The 21,497-nt window shown below is 34.8% G+C and overlaps 1 protein-coding gene across 1 annotated transcript; it reads left to right on the forward strand.

Annotated features, from left to right (window-relative positions):
* Window positions 1-500: 500 nt before the first annotated feature.
* traf4b (tnf receptor-associated factor 4b) lies at window positions 501-14,271 on the forward strand. Its single transcript, XM_022676133.2, has 7 exons — window positions 501-793; window positions 8,235-8,286; window positions 9,144-9,248; window positions 9,432-9,593; window positions 10,907-11,068; window positions 11,234-11,389; window positions 12,504-14,271. The coding sequence occupies exons 1-7, from the start codon at window positions 651-653 to the stop codon at window positions 13,158-13,160; spliced, it is 1,437 nt and encodes a 478-aa protein (XP_022531854.2). The 5' UTR covers window positions 501-650; the 3' UTR covers window positions 13,161-14,271.
* The last annotated feature ends 7,226 nt before the right edge of the window (window positions 14,272-21,497 follow it).

Genomic DNA, 21,497 nt, shown 5'->3' on the forward strand with positions numbered 1-21,497 from the left:
AGCAAGAGTTTCCTCTATTGCACAGGATAAGTTAATCACACTTACCAGCCTTAGAAAATGCAATTTAACAGCACCTGAAGAGTAAGCACCTAAAGATCTAAGAGTGTTTTGGTTTGTTTAACACTTTTAAGTTACTACAAGATTACTTTGGTGTTTCTTCATAGTCACGATGACTTAAGTATAAATGTAAGATGTCAGAAAAAAAAACAATAAAGAAAATCATTAAATGAGAAAGTGTGTGCAAAATGTTGTCTGGTACTAAATGTAATATTTAATAATTTATGTAAATGTGTTGTTTTAAACTAAATTGCCTAAATTTGCCTAAATTTCTGTCTCTCTCTCTCTCTCTCTCTCTCTCTCTCTCTCTCTCTCTCTCTCTCTCTCTCTCTCTCAATGTATCAGAAGTGAAATGCACTTCAGTTGACTGCATTCATGGATTTAAACATGGCTCCGCCCCCTACAGTAGGCGGGTCTATTATTTTCGAAAAACAAACACCTCTCCTCAGACAGGTCTTACCTTGATTCCGGAAATGTGCAGAGGGTGCTGGGAGATGTAGGTTAGTGGGTAAAGCAGCAGCAGCAGGAGCAGGAGGTGTTTATAATAAAGACACTGAGCTGTGTGTAAATCAGCTCGGGGAGAGGCAGCCATCATGCCGGGCTTGGATTACAAGTTTCTGGAGCGGCCGAGGAGACGCTTTCTGTGCCCTTTGTGCAGTAAACCCATGAGGGAGCCCGTCCAGGTGTCCACCTGCGGCCACAGGTTCTGCGATACCTGCCTGCAGGAGTTTCTCAGGTACAGCTCTTCACTCTTTAAGTATTTACTCTTTACTCTTCACAACCTGAGAGCTAATCCTGCCCCGAAACCAGCAGCCCTTTTTAAACCTTCTCCTTCTGTTTCCTTCTCTCACTGACCTTTAACAACCTTACCTGATTTCACCATAATAATAATAATAATAATAATAATAATAATAATAATACCTTTATTTCAAGCTCTAGAGTTTATAAAAAATAGTAAATATGTATAGCTACAGATGACATATTTAATTAGAATACTATGCTAGAAAATAGGCTACTATGAATGAATATGAATTTAATGAATACAAATTACAATCAAATAAAAATTAAATATAGACAAGACAGACAACACAGGCCATTGGGAAATAAGAAGCGAGGCATAATAAAAAACAAACAAATAGGATAACAAAACTAACATAACTAATAATGGATATAATAATAATAATAATAATAATAATAATAATAAATAGAAAATAGTAATAATCCCTTTTTTTAAGCTCTACAGTTTATAATATTAAATATAGCTACAGGTGACATATTCAATTGAAATACTATGCTAGAAAACAGACTATTATGTAAGATAAAGGAACTTTGTGTTAAACATAAGCAAGACAGACAACACAGGCCATGGGAAATAAGAAGGAAGCCATAATAAAAATCACACAATAATAATATCATAACAAATCTAGCAATTAATCAAATGAAAATCAAAAACAATATTGTCTTTCATTTTTATCTTCTTTTATGAATGTGATAGACTTGTTTCCTGTGAGGCTGCGAAAGAAGAAGAAATTGCAGTCTACTATATGATTTTTTGAATGTATAAAAAGATTTATTATTTGAGGAAAGACCAGTACACACATTTTTTCTCCATATTAACCAAACCTTAGCCACGTCTCCAAACTATATAATTTGTTAAAAATTGACACCCACAGTGTTAATTTAACATTAACTGCTGTAAATTTGCTGTAAATGGAACATGTAATTAGCACCCACTTTTCATATACCTCATTCTTTAAAACAAAAACAACCACAAAACAACACATTTCTAAAAGGTTAGAAATATTATGAGTAGCTACATGCTTTTTATTAGGGGCAGGAAAGAATACCGTTATTGTAATATATACCTTATCGAAACGTTGATGCAATTTTTGTATGCTTTATACATTACACATATACATATTATTGTACAGTTTGACTAATTAAAATTGATATATTTAGAAAAAGACATTGATTGGTTATTTGTTAAAGCAATCCACAGTCATGCACTCATTTAACTTTGTTTGATTCATGGATGTAAACACAGCATTTAACATACATTCAAATACATAAACAATACAGTTCAGTATCTCATATTAATGGCAAAATTAAGACCCAAGCAACGTGAGTCACTTTGTCATATGTCATTATGACTACATAGTCTTCAGTGTTTATCTTAAACAAAGACTAATGGATTTTACATTAGAGTGTAGAAGGTGGATATGAATGAAATATGTCCCATTAACACAACTATTAATAATAATACATTTTATTTATATAGCCCATTTCATACATCAAGGATGTATCTCAATAAAAAGAAGAAAACAGAATAATACACAACCCAATAAATAAAGGTAAATCTTTTTTTAAATGTATACAAATGAAAATACATAAGATCAATTCAAAATAAAATAATGGAATCATTGTAACTAAACTAGGAATGAATTAAATGAAAACCTAATGTAATAGATAAAATAATAAAAGAACAAACAATTATTATCAGTGTTATGTGTGTTAAGTATGTCAAGTATGTAAGTGGAGATGATGGATGCAGTTTGAACAAAAATTGCAAAAACCCTTAATAAATCTAAGAAACACTAAGCTTAAAGTTGAGTCAGCACGAATACTTTTGGGGAAATGTCGGTGTTCAGTTGTGTTAGAGGAAGAAAATGTACAGTGTGGCCAGATTGGGCTCAAATAACCTGAACCTCTGTTTTCAGTGTATAAGTGTTTGAAGTAGATTTTCTTTACTGCCAAAATCCACCCACCAGTATCAGTTACGAGCAGCGCTTTGTGACAAAGCAGCACTATGGTAAATTATTGCTGAACAGGTCGAGCAAGATGACAAACTTTAAAGAACAAAACAAAAAAGAGCAGTTCTTCTTACTCACATTCACCTCCTTCATCTACCAAGCTCACTAGACCCAGACAAGAATCATTTATTACGACTAGGCCTGTCACAATAACACATAACTTTAGACAATACAGCTCTGGAAAAAGTAAAAGACCACTTAAAAATGGTTATTTTCTTTGATTTTACCAAATTGAAAACCTCTGGAATATAATCAAATGGAAGATAGATGATCAAAAGCCATCAAACCAAGCTGAACTGCTTGAATTTTTGCACCAGGAGTTGCATAAAGTTATACAAAAGCAGTGTGTAAGACTGATGGAGGAGAACATGTCAAGATGCATGAAAACTGTGATTAAAAACCAGGGTTATTCCACCAAATATTGATTTCTGAACTCTCAAAACTTTATGAATATGAACTTCTTTTCTTTGCATTATTTGAGGTCTGAAAGCTCTGCATCTTTTTGGTTGTTTCACCCATTTTTCATTTTTTGCAAATAAATGCTCTAAATGACAATATTTTTATTTGGAATTTGGAAGAAATGTTGTCTGTAGTTTATAGAATAAAATAACAATGTTCATTTTACTCAAACATATACCTATACATAGCAAAATCAGAGAAACTAATTTAGAAACTGAAGTGGTCTCACGCTGCTTTTGGAAAACTTTATGCCACTTCTGGAGCAAAAAGTCAAGCAGTTTAGCTTGGTTTGATGGCTTGAGATCATCCATCTTCCTCTTGATTATATTTCAGAGGTTTTAAATTTGGTAAAATCAAAGAAAAACATAATTTTTAGGTGGTCTCTTATTTTTTTCAAGAGCTGTATATATACTTACTTTGGCATAATTTGAGAATGGATTGGACCAGGTTGACACACTCATTTTTGTTTAGGGTAGAGTATGGTAGGGTACATACACAGTTATCTAATTACTGTTTAAATATACCATATGTTTTTTATGGTTTTACAGATAAATACTGATACTTTTAACAATATGCTTTGTTAAGGTTTCACCATATTATACCATATTGTCTTATATCGCCATTTCTTTGAAGATATGAGTTCAGTACATCAGTACTTTAAAATACCAGCATCTCATCTCATCCCTCCCAATAATTTCAGTCAACATCATCAATCCGAATGTGCAGGCTGATGATGCGGTCATAGTGCTCTGTTTTCAGTGATTGATCTTTGCTACAGTGTCACAATAAGAGAGTGTCTTCTCTCTTTTTTTAAACAATGACGCTCATTGTTGAAGATGTTATCTCAGAGATGTTTGACAGCCAGTTTCACTCATCTTATCAGTGGAGCATGTGCTCCTCTCAGTAACAGGTTTGTGTTGTAGTGAGAGATCAGTGGTGTTTGTACAGGGGCTGCGGAGTTGTGCGGTAGTTAATACGTTTCACTTTCAGTGCAGACGCTCCCTGTAAAGAGAAGGACTGTAGGTTTATTGGTGAACAAAAGGCAGTGTCTCTTAAACTCAGACTCTTTCATTCACAGAAAAATAAACACTGTGTACCCACGTCTGTCTCATAAAGGATTCATTGAAAATGCTTTGTATGGGACAAGCTGTGACATGATATTTTGGTTTAGTGTCCTCCTGCTCTTTACTGAATAACTGCATGACTGTATGTAATGTAATAAATGTTTAGACTTAGATAAGAATGTTCCAAAAAAAAAAACTGTCATGGAAAGACCCCGATTGGCTTATAAGGTTTCTTTCTATGAGGCTATGAGGGAGTTTTTTTTTTTGCCCCCTGTTACCTTTGATTTGCTCACTGGGAATTTTCTTTGTTTTATGATTTGTTAATCTTTACTGGATTTCTGTGAAGTTAACTGTAAGAAGTATATATGAAGTAGTTTGATTTGATCTGAATTAAAGTGATTTGAGAATGCTTTTCATGCTCTTTGTAATTTATAACAATAATAATAATAATAATAATAATAATAATAATAATAATAATAAATGTGTAATACAGACAATAACTGCATAGATTGCTTCTAATGAAAATAACATCTCAAAATGCTTTACAGTCAGTGCCTAAACAATGAAATAAATTTTTCTGCCACAATTAATATACAATTTCTACATTTTAATAATTTTATTGTAACTAGATGGTTATTCCATTTTTCAGTCTACAGTATTTTAGAAACTGTGATGAGAAAATCATCTGTTAAGAGATGTTCAGGTGTATATAAATGAATTCGAAGTTTATATTTAACATACTGTAATTTTTTATGGCAAAAAGTGAAAAATACACTGAAAGTAAGTGGCTAACCATTAATCATTTAAAGTAAAATGTAATAAATTATCAGTGACCTAGAATAAGGTCTTGTCTGCATTTTAATACATTAAATTAACTGTACAATATATTTTAGATTTTTGATCAATATGCATGGTATTCTAAACAATAATCACAAGTAAATTAAGTCATTATTATGGTATTATCAGTTAGTTTAGAATTATCTTTTTCCTTCACAGTATCCTGTGAATTCCTTGAAATTTGATCACCACTTTTGATACATAAGGCATTCTGGACACTTTTATTGTAACTCAATTCTTGATGTTAAAAAAATGTAAAAAAAATTTCAGACACTCAGCTTTTTTTATTACACTGAATACTTCAGTTTCCTGTAAATGATTTAAAACCTGTGAAATTACACAGGACTGACGTATAATAATCGTTTAATACACCTGATCAGACACACAAGGAGCTTAATAACTATTTTAATCAGGATGTGCTGGAAGGTGCGTCGTCACGGCTGACCTCCTGGGATTCACCCATCCGTACACTGGAAAATGACTAACCTGAGTGTAAGCAAAATTCAGAAGAGCTTCATGATCGGTATCAGACAAGTCATACCATGAACGCACGCTAAGCTAAAACTGCTCTTAGGAACAGATCACAACATGTTATTTCATGTAATAATTATTGCACAGGGCAGGAATGTATTCTACAACTTCCCAGAGTCAAAATGTAACATCATGAGTCATATATGAGTGTTACGAAATCCACCATTCAGAGCTCAGAGTTAGCAGTAGGCTAAAGCACGTCCAGACAAAGAGAAAGAGAAAGGCACTGTCAGCAAGCTTGAGTGTAGATATTCCATTAGTATTAGCCTGTTTATTCTCACCACTGATTTGAACTGTTGTATTATAACAAAATGTAATACATGTGTTAACAAAATTTCTGCCAAAGAAGTTAAATTAGTTTTTAGTGTATAGCTTTTTATAGATTTGGAAATAGTGTACATATTTGTTGTAGTCTGAGGTAGCGTTTAAACTGCAGCTAGCTATTAGCCTAAGACTAGCTTAGCTAAAACACATGGCAAGCCAACAATCATTCAGCTTTATAAATGCACTAAATAAATACAATACTTACAGAGACTACATTGTAATGTAATAAAAGGCAGTTTCGTTTTCTGTTTGTTAGCCAGACCAGGAGTGAGAAAGAGTTTAATTTCTCTGACTAAAACGGGAATATTAATATGATTTGACTGACATAAAAAAGAGCAGACTATTTATGTGACACGGGCCAACTGCACTAAAACTCTAAACATGTTTTAATGTTACTTTTTTTGGAAATCTTTCATAAATAAGGCATGTATTTTCTCTGTACCAGTAATTATAATCCATTTAGTTCCAATTTCTGCATATTAGGGTACATGAAATATTTTTATCTAAATAGGCTGATATGTTCACAAAAAATGTCAGAGGTATCAGCAAGGTATCAGCATATCCAGACAAATACCATTCTTTAATGAATTAATATTATATTCTAATATCATATTAAGTGGTGTTAAGGCCTATATAAATTAATTCAATGCTTATATTTAACATTGTTTATTTTTTAAGTGGAAAAATGACTAAATAAATAAATGTTGTGTAAACTTTGACATGCCTAGACATAATTCTATTACTACTTTATCACTACAATGATTAATTTAACATCAAACCATTAATTTAAGGTAAAATGTTATCATTTATTAGTGACATACTGTTTTCCACCTCACCACACCAACTTATTTAGCCATAAAAACAATAGTAAAGTAACAAAAAATGTTTTTTTGTCTTCCTCACATAAAACTATTTATTGCTGGTGTTGAATTATTAGTTAATAATAATTATTAGTTAATTTTAGTTAAAAGTTTTAGATTTTGATACAACATTAATCTGCCTTTCTTAAATGAAGCAAATGAAGAGTGTGTGTGTGTGTGGGTGGGGGGGTGAAGTGGGGGTAGGTACGTGTGCACACCAGTAGCCACCTGAAAGATTTAATTAGGTTGACAGATTAGCACACAGTAATCAGCTTTGTTTCATGTACTTGGGGGGCTTGTATGATTTGGGGCCCCAAGACATCAGCTGTGCACTTGACCCAAAAAGTGATCAAGCACAAACATGAACACAGTAATTAAGAACACCAAACAAGCCACCAATGTGTACTGATTTAATATATCCACAGTAAACAAAACAGATCAATACGTCTTAACCACACTAAACCCTTATTATTATGCGGCCATTAATGTTAATTTCTGTTGAGTATCTGCTGTAAAAATAATAATTGGGATATTAATGACAGGATTGCTACTAGGCTTTAGAGCAAGGACCTTAACCCTCGCTGCTTACAGACTCATCCATATGTGCTTCCTATATTACTGTGTGTGTGTGTAAGTGTTTACTGCACATATGAGTTCAATGTGAAGGTCAATTTCCATCTGTGTCCAACACAAATGGTGAATATGGTTGTCTTAATAATGTAAGTAAGAGTACCACAAAAAGTTATTTTTCCCACGTATAAGAGGTCAAATAAAGACTGCAAAAACTTGCTAATAGCGGACTAGATACTTATATAGCAGTTACTCTTACAATTATGCATAACATTCCATAAGTTTACTCAAACTTAGACCTGTACTCATGATTCTTCTTTAGTTTTAGTTTATATTATTGTGCTGAACAATATTAGGGTAATTTTAAGACCATATAATAGCAATAAAGTAATTACTGTCATGACCATTTTATAGCACATAGAAGATCTTAAATAATAAAAAATAATATGTTAATGGCACTGAGATATAAAAGGTTTATATATATACTAAATAAATTTCACATGCAATCATAAATCAAACATAAAATCAATATTTTTACACAAAGTTGCCATTTTGGCTCATTTTTGTTAATGATATTTTCTTTCAAGCAAAAAGAATGGCCAATATTGAGCTCAGTAACAATAATTAAGGTCATGTTCATGTATTGTACAATAAATTGATAATGTAATTATCATGACATGCCTATTCAAACCTATTCACAATCTCTAAATGTTTTTCCACAGTGAAGGTGTGTTCAAGTGTCCAGAAGATCAGCTGCCTCTGGACTATGCTAAAGTAAGTACTGCACTGTACAAATCAGAGCACTGGAACTTAAATATCAAAACATTAGCTTAGAGTACTACCTCTTTAAACACCTTAATGATTCATCTTTTTTTAAAGAAAAAAAATATATAGTTTATCATTCACTTATGACCCAGTGTCCACAACACTATCATCCCTTAGTAAAGTAACCTAAGTGTTACAGTTAATTTAATTTATGTTAATTTGGTAACAGTCTCATTTGTTTTATTCATTTCATATATTCATATATTGATAAAAGTATTCACTCACCTGTCCAAATCATTGAATTCAGGTGTTCTGATCAGTTCCATAGATACAGGTGTATAAAACCCAGCACATAGGCAACATGCTGACTGCTTCTACAAACATTAGTGAAAGAATGGGTTGCTCTCAGGAGCTTAGTGAACTCCAGTGTGGTACTGTGTTGGGATGCTGCACCTGTTCAACAAGTCCAGTCATGAAATTTCCTCACTACTAAACATTCCACAGTCAACTGTCAGTGATCTTATAACAAAGTGGAAGTAACTGGAAATGAAAGCTACTCGCTCTGTTGACTGTAAGATCTTCAGTGCTGGACAAAATTTGAATTAAAAAGCTTCTCATTCATTTGCTCAGAAATATGAAGACAAAATATTAAAACAAATACATTATTTATCTCATTAGTACAGTTGTTTAATCATTTTGAAAAATTAATACTGAAAATTACCAGTTGAGTTGAATTTACTAGATTGCAAAACTGTATTTATAATATTGCCAGAGTGTGTGTTCTTGAATTTTATTTATTTTGTGTGTGTGTACGCTGATGTGTGTAGACTTTCATTTCTAAACTGAGTGATGTATGAATTGTTTAGATTTTTCCAGATGTGGAGCTTGAGCAGCAGATTCTTGCTCTGCCCATCCGCTGCATCCACAGTGAGGAGGGCTGCCGCTGGTCAGCGCAGAATAAGCAACTTCAGGTAAAGCACAAACACACACACACAAAACCTCATGTTTGTATTTACATGCTCTTTTAGAATATTGCCAAGCAGTAAATTACTGTTATCAGAAGCTCACTGTTGTATATTGAGTAAGTTGTGCGGTAAGTTTGTAAATTGGTCCATATAAATACTATATGATAACGTGAACGTATTCTGCTCTAGGCCCATTTGTCCGCATGTGCCTACAATGTGGTGTCGTGTCCAAACCGCTGCTCCGTAAAGCTGCTGCGGCGTGACCTCCTCGACCACCTGCAGCACGACTGCTCCAAGAGGAAGCTCCGCTGTGACCACTGCTCCCTGGAGTTCACAGGCGAGGCTCATGAGGTCAGTGATAGTACACTCTACACGAATACCCCATCTGCTATTCTCAGTCCTCAATATTATCTGCTAACAAGTCTCAAAACTATCAAAGACACATGCTACTCTTAGGAAATGATGAGTTTCTTTGATTTTACCGAATTGAAAACCTCTGGAATATAATCAAGAGGAAGATGGATGATCACAAGCCATCAAACCAAACTGAACTGCTTAAACTTTGCACCAGGAATGGCATAAAGTTATCCAAAAGCAGTGTGCAAGACTGGTGGAGGAGAACGTGGTAATTCCAGAGTAATTCCACCAAATATAAATTTTTGAACTATGAAAACTTTATGAATATCACCTTGTTTTCTTTGCATTATTTGAGCTCTGAAAACTCTTTTTTTGTTATTTCAGCCATTTCTAATTTTCTGCAAATAAATGTAGATGCTCCATTAGATAATCTTGCTTGTTCAACATTTGGGACCAGTTGAATATATGGAAATTCTAAATGATCAGTGACATCAAACAGATGAATGTTAATCTTTTTACATTTTTGTCTATGGTTTTTGGCAGATGCTATTGTTTTGAATGATCTCCTGTAGCGTAGTGTGTTTGCCTGGGTGGAAGGCAATAATGTTACGCACTACACTGTAACGTTTAATCACTAACAATAGGTAAAATGGCAAAAATCACGGGATAGCAGTATGTGAACTGATGACAAAGTCTGATAACTTTGGAATGGCTCAGGAATGCTCACACCTGTGCAGGTTGTAAGGTGTTTTCTAATGAGTAAAGTATATATAAAAGAAAACTGCCCAGAGGGGTCATGGCAAGGCGACAGGAATTCTTGGAGTTTAAGCACGACTTGAAACATTACATTTCTGACATTCAAGCTGTCTGAGCATTTAACATTCCTCACACGACAGTCTTCTATCTATCTATCTATCTATCTATCTATCTATCTATCTATCTATCTATCTATCTATCTATCTATCTATCAATCAATCAATCAATCAATCAATCAATCAATCTATCTATCTATCTATCTATCTATCTATCTATCTATCTATCTATCTATCTATCTATCTATCTATTGTATATATGTAGTGGGTGGTAATGTTTGTGACTGGCAGCATCCCTCTAGCAACAGATTTTGGCTAAAATGACATCCAAATTTAATGCAGGAGGCTCCAAACACATTACCTGCATGGTGTGTAGCATTCTTTAGCTTTTCTGGCACATGGCAAAAGTCATTTGTCTGGTGACATTTGGCATGTGAGTGTAATATGGATGACTGGCTCATACTGGTTTTACTAACTGTCTGTCTCCTTCCACAGAGGCACCAGGACGCGTGTCCGGAGGAGAGTGTTTACTGTGAGAATAAATGCGGGGCTCGTATGGTGCGCCGACTGCTGGCCCAGCACACTCTGTCGGAATGCTCCAAGCGCAAGCTGCCCTGCAAGTACTGTAACAAGGAGTTCCTCTACGACACTATTCAGGTCTGTGGACTGTTTAATGTTGCAAATGTTTATCTTACTAAATGAACAGTGATTAATGCTACAGTAAATGTTCTCATAGTCATGTTTTTGCACACTTTTCATTAAATCTTCATTAAACTGAGAGTGATGTTTTCAAGTCTTCTTCTGTTTTGTTTTTTTTAACAGCATCACCAGAACCAGTGCCCACGCTTCCCAGTGCAGTGCCCCAACAAGTGTGGAACACCTGGCATCGCCCGAGAGGATTTAATGACTCACGTTAAAGAGAGCTGTGGCACTGCCATGGTTTTCTGTCCGTTTAAAGAGGCTGGCTGCAAATACAGAGTAAGACTGGATGTTTTTTTGCCCTCAGGGCCTCATGTTGTATCAAGACTGATATGCTGAGAGTTATTAAATACAGTTTACAGCAATACAGGGTGAACTAGTAACTTTGAACATGTTATTCAAAATATTATTATTTAGCTGTGGGAATGACAGAGCATCTTACAAAACAATACTATCAAAAGTGCTTTCCTCACAAGCAACTATATAGAGGGTCTGGGTCCAAGCCTTTTTTGAGTAAGCACCAATGCAACAATGGCAAGGAAAACCTCCCTCAGATTAAGATAAAGAAACCTTGAGAGAAATCCATCCTCCTCTGATTCACACTGGATATAGCTGCCCACTGCTTTGGGCATATGTGCTCACTGTTTTACTATAGCTGTGTTTGGAATCGTTTCCTATTACAGAAATAGTGCACTATATGGTGTGTCAGCTATTTGTAGTACTGTTTAAAGTCTCAACAGTACATGTTAATCCCTATATAGTTTACTATCAAACACACATAATTAATGAGAAAATGTATTGTACAGATGATTACACTAGTATTTCCAATGTACCATAACAAAGTGTGGTGGTGTCAGAGGTCCTCAGAGCCATATAAATTAAAGATTGTTGTTTGGTCATTCCACAAATGCTACATAGTGAATAGTGAATGACCTAATGAGTGAACCGTTTATGTCTACTTAGATGTACATGTGTGTGTTCAATGCACGGATGGGTTCATCTGTGCCCAGCACAAGTATGGTATATATATATATGGTTCCCTTGTCTTGTCTTGTCTTGTCTTGTAATGTCAAATTACATTTACCTCAGCAATGCTATTTTTTGTTGCTGCCACTAAAGGAAGCACTGAAATATGACTTAAAATAACTGAAGCATACATTATTTGGTCTTTTACATTTTTTGACCAAACAGAGAACGTTTTTTTTTTTTTTTTTGGTATTTTCTGCCATATATTATTAGTCGCCAAGTATTTTGTGCATTCCTATCGACTATGAACTATTAAAATATGTTCATATTGGTGCGACTGTACTACCACAGACTTTGCCGCACTACCGATTGCTACAGATTATAACTCCTAATCTTACAATCTTATTTTATCTCTCTTCCCTGCCAGTGTATCAAGCCTGCAGTACCTCATCACCTGGAGGATGCCACCCACTCCCACCTCTCTTTACTGTGTGGTTTGGTGAATCGGCAAAGACTGGAGCTGAGGGATCTGCGGCGCAGAGTGGAGGAACTTTCTGGAAGCCAAGACGGGGTTCTGCTGTGGAAAATCCCTGACTACTGTCGACGCCTGCAGGAGGCCAGGACCAGAACCACCGACAGCGCAGAGCTCTTCAGTCCCGCCTTCTATTCCCATCGCCACGGCTACCGCCTCCAAGTCTCCGCCTTCCTGAATGGTAATGGCAGTGGTGAGGGATCGTACTTGTCCATCTATATCAGAGTTCTACCTGGTGAGTACGACGGGCTGCTGGAGTGGCCTTTTCCCTACCGGGTCACCTTCTCACTGCTGGACCAGAGTGACCCGGCCCTCTCCAAGCCTCAGCACATCGTGGAGAGCTTCAGCCCGGATCCCAACTGGAAGAACTTCCAGAGACCCCAGCCGGGGGCGATGGGCAGCATCCGCGCGGGGAGCCTGGACGAGAGCATGCTGGGCTTTGGCTACCCCAAGTTTATCTCCCACGAGCAAATGAGGAAAAGGAACTACATCAGGGATAATGCCATCTTCATCCAGGCCTCCATAGATGTAGTCCAGAGGATAATTAACTGAGCTCAGTCTAAGCTGTAGGATTCAAAAGGAAATGTCTTAGATTGCTGTGCCAACCTTTTTCTTTCATCTTTGATCTTAATTTGGCTGATATGACCAGTTTGAATGTTTTACTGCCCCATTTTTGTCGCATAAACAGGAGAATGGACTGATGCTGATAAAAGAAAATTAGTGAAGAAAATGTTTTTTCTTTAATCTCAGTCAGGTTATACATTGTTTCATCCAATCCAATTTTTTTTCAATTCAATTCAATCCTCAGTACAACTGTTTAAATCTAACAATGTTTTATTTTATCAATTTTAATTTGATATTTTCATTTACTTTAAAGTTAATGAACCCTGAGAAGTTTAAGTTTTAACTTTATGTTAAGGCAAAAAAATATTGAAATATTAAAATGATTCTAAAATCATTTAATAACAAATAATAAACAAACATTTTAATGTTACTCAAAATGTAAATATTTCAAATATGATCAAATTGGAAGTAATTTTGAAAAAAAAAAAAGTTTATCTAAATGTAAAAATTCATTTTTGACGGTTTTCTTTTTTGACTGGAATGTAAATGAATCTGCTATATCAATTAGCACTAAATTTTACATGAAATATGACCTAATCTAGAAAAAAAATAACATTCACTTATGTGACTGTTTTTTATGGTCATTAACAGGGGTCATCAGAGACAAAGCTCCTATCTGCTGCACCATATATTTCTATCATTTACATACAACATGTACTGTTCACCATCTGCCAGTCCTTGAATGTTTTTTCTGTTGCTTTAGACAAGCAATTTTTGCCATAATTCAGTTTTAAAAGATATTTTAGATTTATAGTATTTTTTTTACCTCTCTTTATGGAAGTACTTTAGAAAAGAAAGGACTCACTACAGACTTTTTGCTACCCCTGAAATTTAACTGTAAAATTATACAGTTTATTTTTGGAATCAACTAAAATGTAATTTTGCAACCAACACTGTAGCAGAGATGTTATTTGCAGGGATTTACAGAATATGGTTGTTCATATATGAACATGGAGTGTACTGCAGTGTGTTTGTCTATAGCTTGCTAATGTTTAGGATTTTGTGTGCATTCATAATGACTGCATTTTTTGTAAAACTAAATAAACAAAAAAGTTACAGAAATAATGACTGGTGTTTTTAATGTCATGTTTTTTTGTGTTAGATAACTGGGGATTACACAGATTCACTACTGGTAAAAAGTTTTAGAACAACTGCATGGCTCAGGCAAGCCTGCATTTCATTATTTTAGCAATGACTTCCTAACTGCCACTCCATCCTGTAGTTCAGGGTCTTCACAGGTAAAACTTGGTCCAGTGTTAAGCTGAGCTAGGTTTTGTCACAGTCGGCTATCACCAAAACTGTAAACCCATAAGAACCTAGACCCACTGCTAAATATTGTTATATTTTTGTTGATATATTTTTATTGTTAAATTAATTATTTATTGTTTATTTATTGTTTGTCATAAAGAGCACATAATATTTTAGGGTTAAAATTTCATATGTAAAGCAAATAGCACAAATGTTTCGTAACTTGCATTTTAACATTTAAAATTAAGTTATGATTATGTATATGGAAGGCAAAATATTTTATTAAAGCATTTGGTGGTGGGAAGAGACCTGCATTCTGTAAATAAAGTCACATGATCACACATTCATACATTGTCCTGTGATGCTCTCAGGATATTCAGCATATATCACTTATGTCTGTTATGAGTTAAATAAAAGGACATCGCGCTGTAAAGAACTTTACACACCTTTTAAAAGGGCTGTGACACATGGCATCAAGGTAACTTTCAGACTTGTTTTTTGTTTTAAAATTCTTTAAGAGTCACTTTTAATGGTGATAAAGACTATAAAAAATTAGGTGTTCTAAAACGTTTGACCATTGTTACATATTAAAAAGTATATTTGTATTATGGCACTTTTGCCATGTTGTTTTTAATGTGTGCAATATAAAAAAAGAAACAACTGAATCAAGTGAGGCTTTTCTGCAGTAAAGTCACATCGTTTCAATTATAAAGGACAATAAGAGATATAACCTTACTGTTATGAAGACAATTGTATGAATATGTATTCTGGCTGTAGTGTGAACTGACCTGTAGCATTTCTTTCACTGAGTGACATTGCAAATTAAAATGCAATAGTATTTATAGGTTACAGAATCAATATTATTGAAAGAAAGGACAAAGTTTTATGGATTGGGTTTATTACAAATGAAATGAAAATGGTACAGAACAGACTTACAGATTGTATCTGAAATCATTCGATGAAATGATGCTGAACAGAACTGAACAAAACTACAGGTGCAAAGAACCTTTATTAGGTGTTAGGGTTCTTTAATGTTATGGGAGAGGGAGTTGGTGGATCCGAGTGGAGAGCAGAATGTACGGTTTTATTTGAATTACATGTCTACTCAGGTATATGTCATGGTAGGGGTGTGGGAGGAGCCAAGTGCAGAGATATAACGAAAAGATTTTTACTATAATTGTGTGTGCATAAAAGAAAAAGGGGAAAATAAACAAGAGAACGCCTTTTCGGCGCAACAAAGCTAACTAAATAATGCCTCTGTTTGAAATAAAATAAAGACAGAAATAGAAACAGAAATCAAGAAAATAAAATTATTTTCTTTTCTCCTCAGCCTTGCAGGCGTTCCCTTATCTTTTCTTTCTTGCCTGGCAAGCTTTCTTTTATTTTCTGTTCTCTTATTTTGTTTTATTTTCTTCCTATTCTTTTTCCCTTTTCAGCCTTGCAAGCTTCCTCTTATTAATTTATTTATTGCTTCTTTTCAGCTTTGCAAGCTTTCTTTTATTTCTTTTCAGCCTTGCAGGCTTTCTTCTTTTATATATTTATTTATTCTTTCTTTTCAGCTTTGCAAGCTTTCTTTTATTTATTTTCTTTTCAGCCTTGCAGGCTTTCTTTTATTTTTTCTTTCTTTCTTTTTAGCCTTGCAAGCTTTCCTTTATTTTTTATTTATTTTTTATATTTTTTTTCTTTTCAGCTTTGCAAGCTTTCTTTTTTTTTGTTCTCAGCTTTGCAAGATCTCTTTTATTTCTTTTCTTTTCAACCTTGCAGGCTTTTTTTTTTTTCCTTTTTTCTTTTCAGCTTTGCTCCGTGGAGCTACCGTTTACCGGTCACAGGGCATGAAGTCTGTGACACATCAGTCTGCTGGAAGCTCGCCTTTTTAAAGACGGTACCACAGCTGAGGCTGATGACGCGTTATTGGCTTCAGGTGGCCTTAATGATCCCTGTTCTAATGAACTCTCAGCCGGTTCCCTTCTTACCACCTTGGTGGGTTTATGGCGGCATCTGGTGGCCGCTGCGGGAACTGGCTGAGCCCTAACAGTATATTTATAATTTTGTTTATTTTATTATTTATTTAGAAATATTATTTAATATAATTTATATTGTGACTTTGTGATTTTGATAGTTATTTGGAACAGATGTGTAATGATAAAAGCGTGTGGAAAGAAACCCCTTGGATTTATCCTTTTCTTAGGTTTCTTTGATGATGATTTTCTTTTCTTTTTCTTTTCCCTCTGTTAACAGTCAACCAAATACAAAAGTGCAACAAAGTGTAAGGTTTTGAACAGTATTTATATACCATGCTGCACAGGTGTGGCTGATTGGCACTGATCACCACCGGAGATTATAGGAATTGGAGTTTCGGGACCCAGCTCCCCTGCTTGTGGCCAGTAGTGCAGCACTGCCACTAACATTTAGCTGATAAAGACTGGACTGAAATAAGAAGACTCTGAAATCTCTTGTACCTGGTTCTGTTACTTTTCTGGGGTACGTTTCCCAAAAGCGTAGTTGCTAACTACGTTAGCAACTTACATAGTCTGGACGATGCAGCTGCGACGCAGGTGTTTCCCAAAAGCGTGGTTGGAACTATGGAGGTAACCACGTTAGTAACTTGCATAGTGCAAACCTTAGTTAAGCTACACAGGTGTTTCCCAGAACCGTAGTTCCAGCGAATATTCGCAACTACCGTGGTTCAGCTGCGTCGTTCCAACTACAGCTCTAGACCTGTCGTTAGGAGCTTAGTTCCTGGTTATTAGTGCAGACGATGGACGGTAGGACTCAGAAAGCTGATAAATCACATTAATATTGCTGCACGAGGATTTAAGATGTCAAGTGTACCTATTTTTTTTAATGTTTATGTTAATTACATTAATTGAGCCACTTCACTTTTACCCATGTGCGCCCAGGTAAAATAATAAAATTCAGTCCTTTTTTTAATGTATGTCTTTAACATTTAGCTTTATTTGGCAAACATGAATTCAGTGTAGTGAAAAGAGAAGTGCTCTTTAGCTAAAATGTATTTTACAGTCTTGGAAAGATGTATGTCAATTATTCAAGCAGGCATCTCTTGAGTAAAGATAACTTGTGCTGTGAAAATTTATGAAATAGTTAATAATTATTTTTTTAAACCCATTGTGCTATATGCACTCTGTGAATAAGATATGCAATAAGCAGGTGTTTTGAATTACCTAATTATCCTCTGGAGGTAACAGGGCCAGACAGAGCGTGAATAAAGAAAATTTATTATTTAGCCAATACAACGTGTTTCTAGGCCTATACAAATGTTATCAATTAGTATTTGTTAAATAATATATTACAGGAAATACGTAGAAATATGTAGGCTACATTAATATATATGTAAAAAATAATAACATTAATTGCCATTATGAAATAAAACATTAAGAGAATAAAACCACGACTGGGATTCGAACTAGGCTTCCATCCAGTGTCTGTCGAGTTTTGCTACCCTGTCAAACCGTATTATCCTAGTGCATATTTAATTTTTAAATATAAAATTGCTAGAAAAAGCCCCATATTTAAACATGCTTTCGGTAGAATATTTGGAAAGCCTGAATCAAAATATCAGGAGACAGTTTAGGGTTATTAGGGTGATTATAAACCTTATTTTTTTATTATTGCTAACTTATAATTACTTTCATTATCATCAGCTGTCATTTACGCATTTGTAATACTCTGAAATAATGGCAAGGGGTTTCTGGTTGTTTAATGCAACCAAAATAACAGAATTACCATAAAAAAACAATAAATAAATAAAAAATGTTTCCACGCATGGGCGCTGGTGTTGAGAAGCACATCTCGATGGGTTGCACAATTCGACAGAACACCGCGCGCTGCACGTCGTAGGCGCTCTGCTGAACCACTGAGTAACACATTTCTCATGTCTCATTTTAATAAGACTTCTTCAGAATGGTGATTATTTTATTAAAAAAAAATATTGCAATAGCAAATATGTGTATGTTTTTTTAAGTAACACTGTCTGTTACAAATAATAATGAATATATAGCAATTATTGTCTACATTTTACTTGCAGTTCATTGTTATTTTATTAATAGTATTGTTGTCCGTTATGTTCTGGTGATAATTACAATATCATAAATAGCCTAAATGATACATTAGTAACATATTTTTGGCATAATATTTTAAAGATTGTGAGTTTTGCACGTTTTCTGCTGGGAAAGTCTGGCCGAACACATCTGGAAACACCTTAGTTAAGACCACGGTGGTTCAAACCAACATAGTTCAGACTTCTGTGGTACCAACAAAGTACGATGGTTTCGGGAAACGGTCGTACTTCAGATGTTAGTTAGTTTAACGATGCATCGTACCACGTTAGTTCAATGCTAGGCTCCGTCGTTGTACGGGAAACGCACCCCTGTTCAGTTGATTAATAATACAACCCCAAATCAGTACAAAGTTGCAACAGTATGGAAAATGTAAATAAAAAGCGCAGTATTTCTGACTTTTAGCTTGTTTGTTATTTGATTGCAGACAGTATGTTATGTTTTATCTGCTGAACCTCATTTTATTTATTGTGATATATTCATTCCTAGTTTTCAGGCCTGCGGCACATTGGGATAGTAGTGGTTTGTTGATGTGGTGAAGTGTTGTTTTAGGTGTTATTTTGCCCCATTCTCCCTGAAAACACATCTTAAAGTGTGCATCAGTACGGGGTATTTTCCGTATTAAAAAATACTCCACACATTCTCTACTGACTGTAGGTAGGCCAGTCCAGTACCATGCAGGACTGGTTCCATTAGTTTTTACTAAATGACTGATTTTGGTGCAATGCATCTGAGGAATTGAAAGTGACGGGTGTTCAGCTTAGGCTTGTGCCCTTGGCCTTCAGACACTAAAATTCCTCCTGATTCCTTAAATCGTTAAATGGTATTACAGGCTGGAGAGGGAAAAATATGCAATTTCCTTTCAATCTTACTTTAAGAAACACTCAATAAAGAGAGAATTTCAATAATTTTCTCATGCATTTGTTACAAACTGAAAATTCTCTGCTTATCTTTGCTACTCAAAGACTCAGGCTTTAGTGGTTTCTGCTTTATTACCAAATCATGATTACTAAAAACTATTTACATAATATCCCAACCTTTTCTGATTTGGGGTTTTACAAAATGAAACAAGCTAAAATTGAGATATGACATGAACATGAAATGTCATGAGAAATACATAAACCCATCCCCTTTAGGTTGTATTAGAAGGACAGAGGAAATGATTTGTAACCATAGACCACTACTCCATGCAGACCCATTGGATCCTCCTCACACTGAACTGAAAGCTGAAACATGTCAAAAGGGGTCTGTTAGTGTTTTAATATCAGACTAAACTAAAAAAAAAATCCTAACAAGAGAAAATTATGCAAATTTTATGAATATCTTACTACCTTGATGTCATTTCCAGTCAGGTGTTCCATTGCAGTATCTGGAAGGCCCTCCATGAAACTATTAACATATAATGAATAAAATTAGGGGTGGGTGATATGCCCTGCCAGGGCTTCAGCTTAGTCCTGTACTAAATTCTGTTTTTAATGTATAGTGCATTTTTTACTTACAGGTCATTGTACTTTTGAGCTTCTGGCATTTCCAAAACCTGTTCTTGTTCAGCAACCTAAAGACATTAAAATATCAAATTGTTAATGTTGACACTGACGCAAAGAAAGAATATCTGGCTGTACAAATGAGAGCGCTGTGTGCTAGTATTCAATCAAGGCTAAATCATATGTACAGAAATTTAAAAGTAAAATAAGCAATGAGATTAACTCTATATATTCATTAGAGGTATCAGCACAGTCCAATCTGCTCTATATCGTACTGGACTGATGAGACTCTGAGTACACTTGAATATGTTGCCTGATACGGTTTGTTTATATAATAATATAAAGTCACGCATTATTCATACCTCTACACTCATATACAGTATATTCACATTTCAACTGTTTATAGTGAATATGAAACACATATTTCCAACTGACTGTAGCTGTAGCACAATGAATGTGTGTTGGAAACTACTTAATATATAACCACTCAATATAAAAATTAAGAATTGTGCTCTCTTTACTATTTATGGGCATGCAACTGGGTAAAATTAACATTCTTTGATTCTTTAAACAATGATAACATTTCTCCTGAATTTTACTCAATTTTCAGATTTTTTCATGTTTTCATCTTGTAACAAAAGTTGATGAGATTTTTTGTTACAACAACACTGGCCAGCATGCTCATGGAAAGGCAATACATTATGGGAGTTTGAGAGATAGTGGGTGCCACATGGATGGGACATTATTCCCCAAGTTGTGCCCACATTTAATATTCCTCACCCACTGTGTCTCGGGGTGATCAGGGATTGGACCCAGGAGAAAAACCTGTAAAGACGGCCTAATAATGTACATAAATATATGGAAGTAAAAGTTCACCTCATATATTATTATTGGCTGCTGGTATGATGGTTATAAATATATGATAAAGTAGAAAATGCTTTTAATTGTGAGATAGATTGCTTGAAGCAGGGCTTGAACCAACAACCTTGTCAGTATGTCACTATGTTCCTCACAGTGGAAACTGACAGGTTAAATCTCTGAGACAACTTTTTGTATCCTTCCCCTGAACAACTATGTTGAACAATCTTTGTTTTTAGATCATTTGAGAGTTGTTTTGATGAGCCCATGATGCCACTCTTCAGAGGAGATTCAAATAGGACTTGCAATTGGCCACCTTAAATACCTTTTCTCATGATTGGATACATCTGGCTATGAAGTTCAAAGCTCAATGAGGTTACCAAACCAATTTTGTGCTTCAGTAAGTCAGCAAAAAGTAGTTAGGAGTATTCAAATCAATAAAATGATAAGGGTGCCCATACTTTTGCACCGGTCAAATTTTGGTTTAATGCATATTGCACATTTTCTGTTAGTACAATAAACCTCATTTCAATCCTGAAATATTACTGTGTCCATCAGTTATTAGTTATATCAAACTGAAATGGCTGTTGCAAACACCC

Source organism: Astyanax mexicanus, chromosome 17 (assembly GCF_023375975.1).
Source record: "Astyanax mexicanus isolate ESR-SI-001 chromosome 17, AstMex3_surface, whole genome shotgun sequence".
Lineage (NCBI taxonomy): Eukaryota > Metazoa > Chordata > Actinopteri > Characiformes > Acestrorhamphidae > Astyanax > Astyanax mexicanus.

Excerpts from the sequence above, each read along its gene's own strand:
- traf4b (XM_022676133.2), top strand. The coding sequence starts at position 651 with ATGCCGGGCTTGGATTACAAGTTTCTGGAGCGGCCGAGGAGACGCTTT. Across the intron at positions 794-8,234 it reads TGCCTGCAGGAGTTTCTCAG|TGAAGGTGTGTTCAAGTGTC; the intron begins GTACAGCTCTTC and ends GTTTTTCCACAG. Across the intron at positions 9,594-10,906 it reads TCACAGGCGAGGCTCATGAG|AGGCACCAGGACGCGTGTCC; the intron begins GTCAGTGATAGT and ends CTCCTTCCACAG.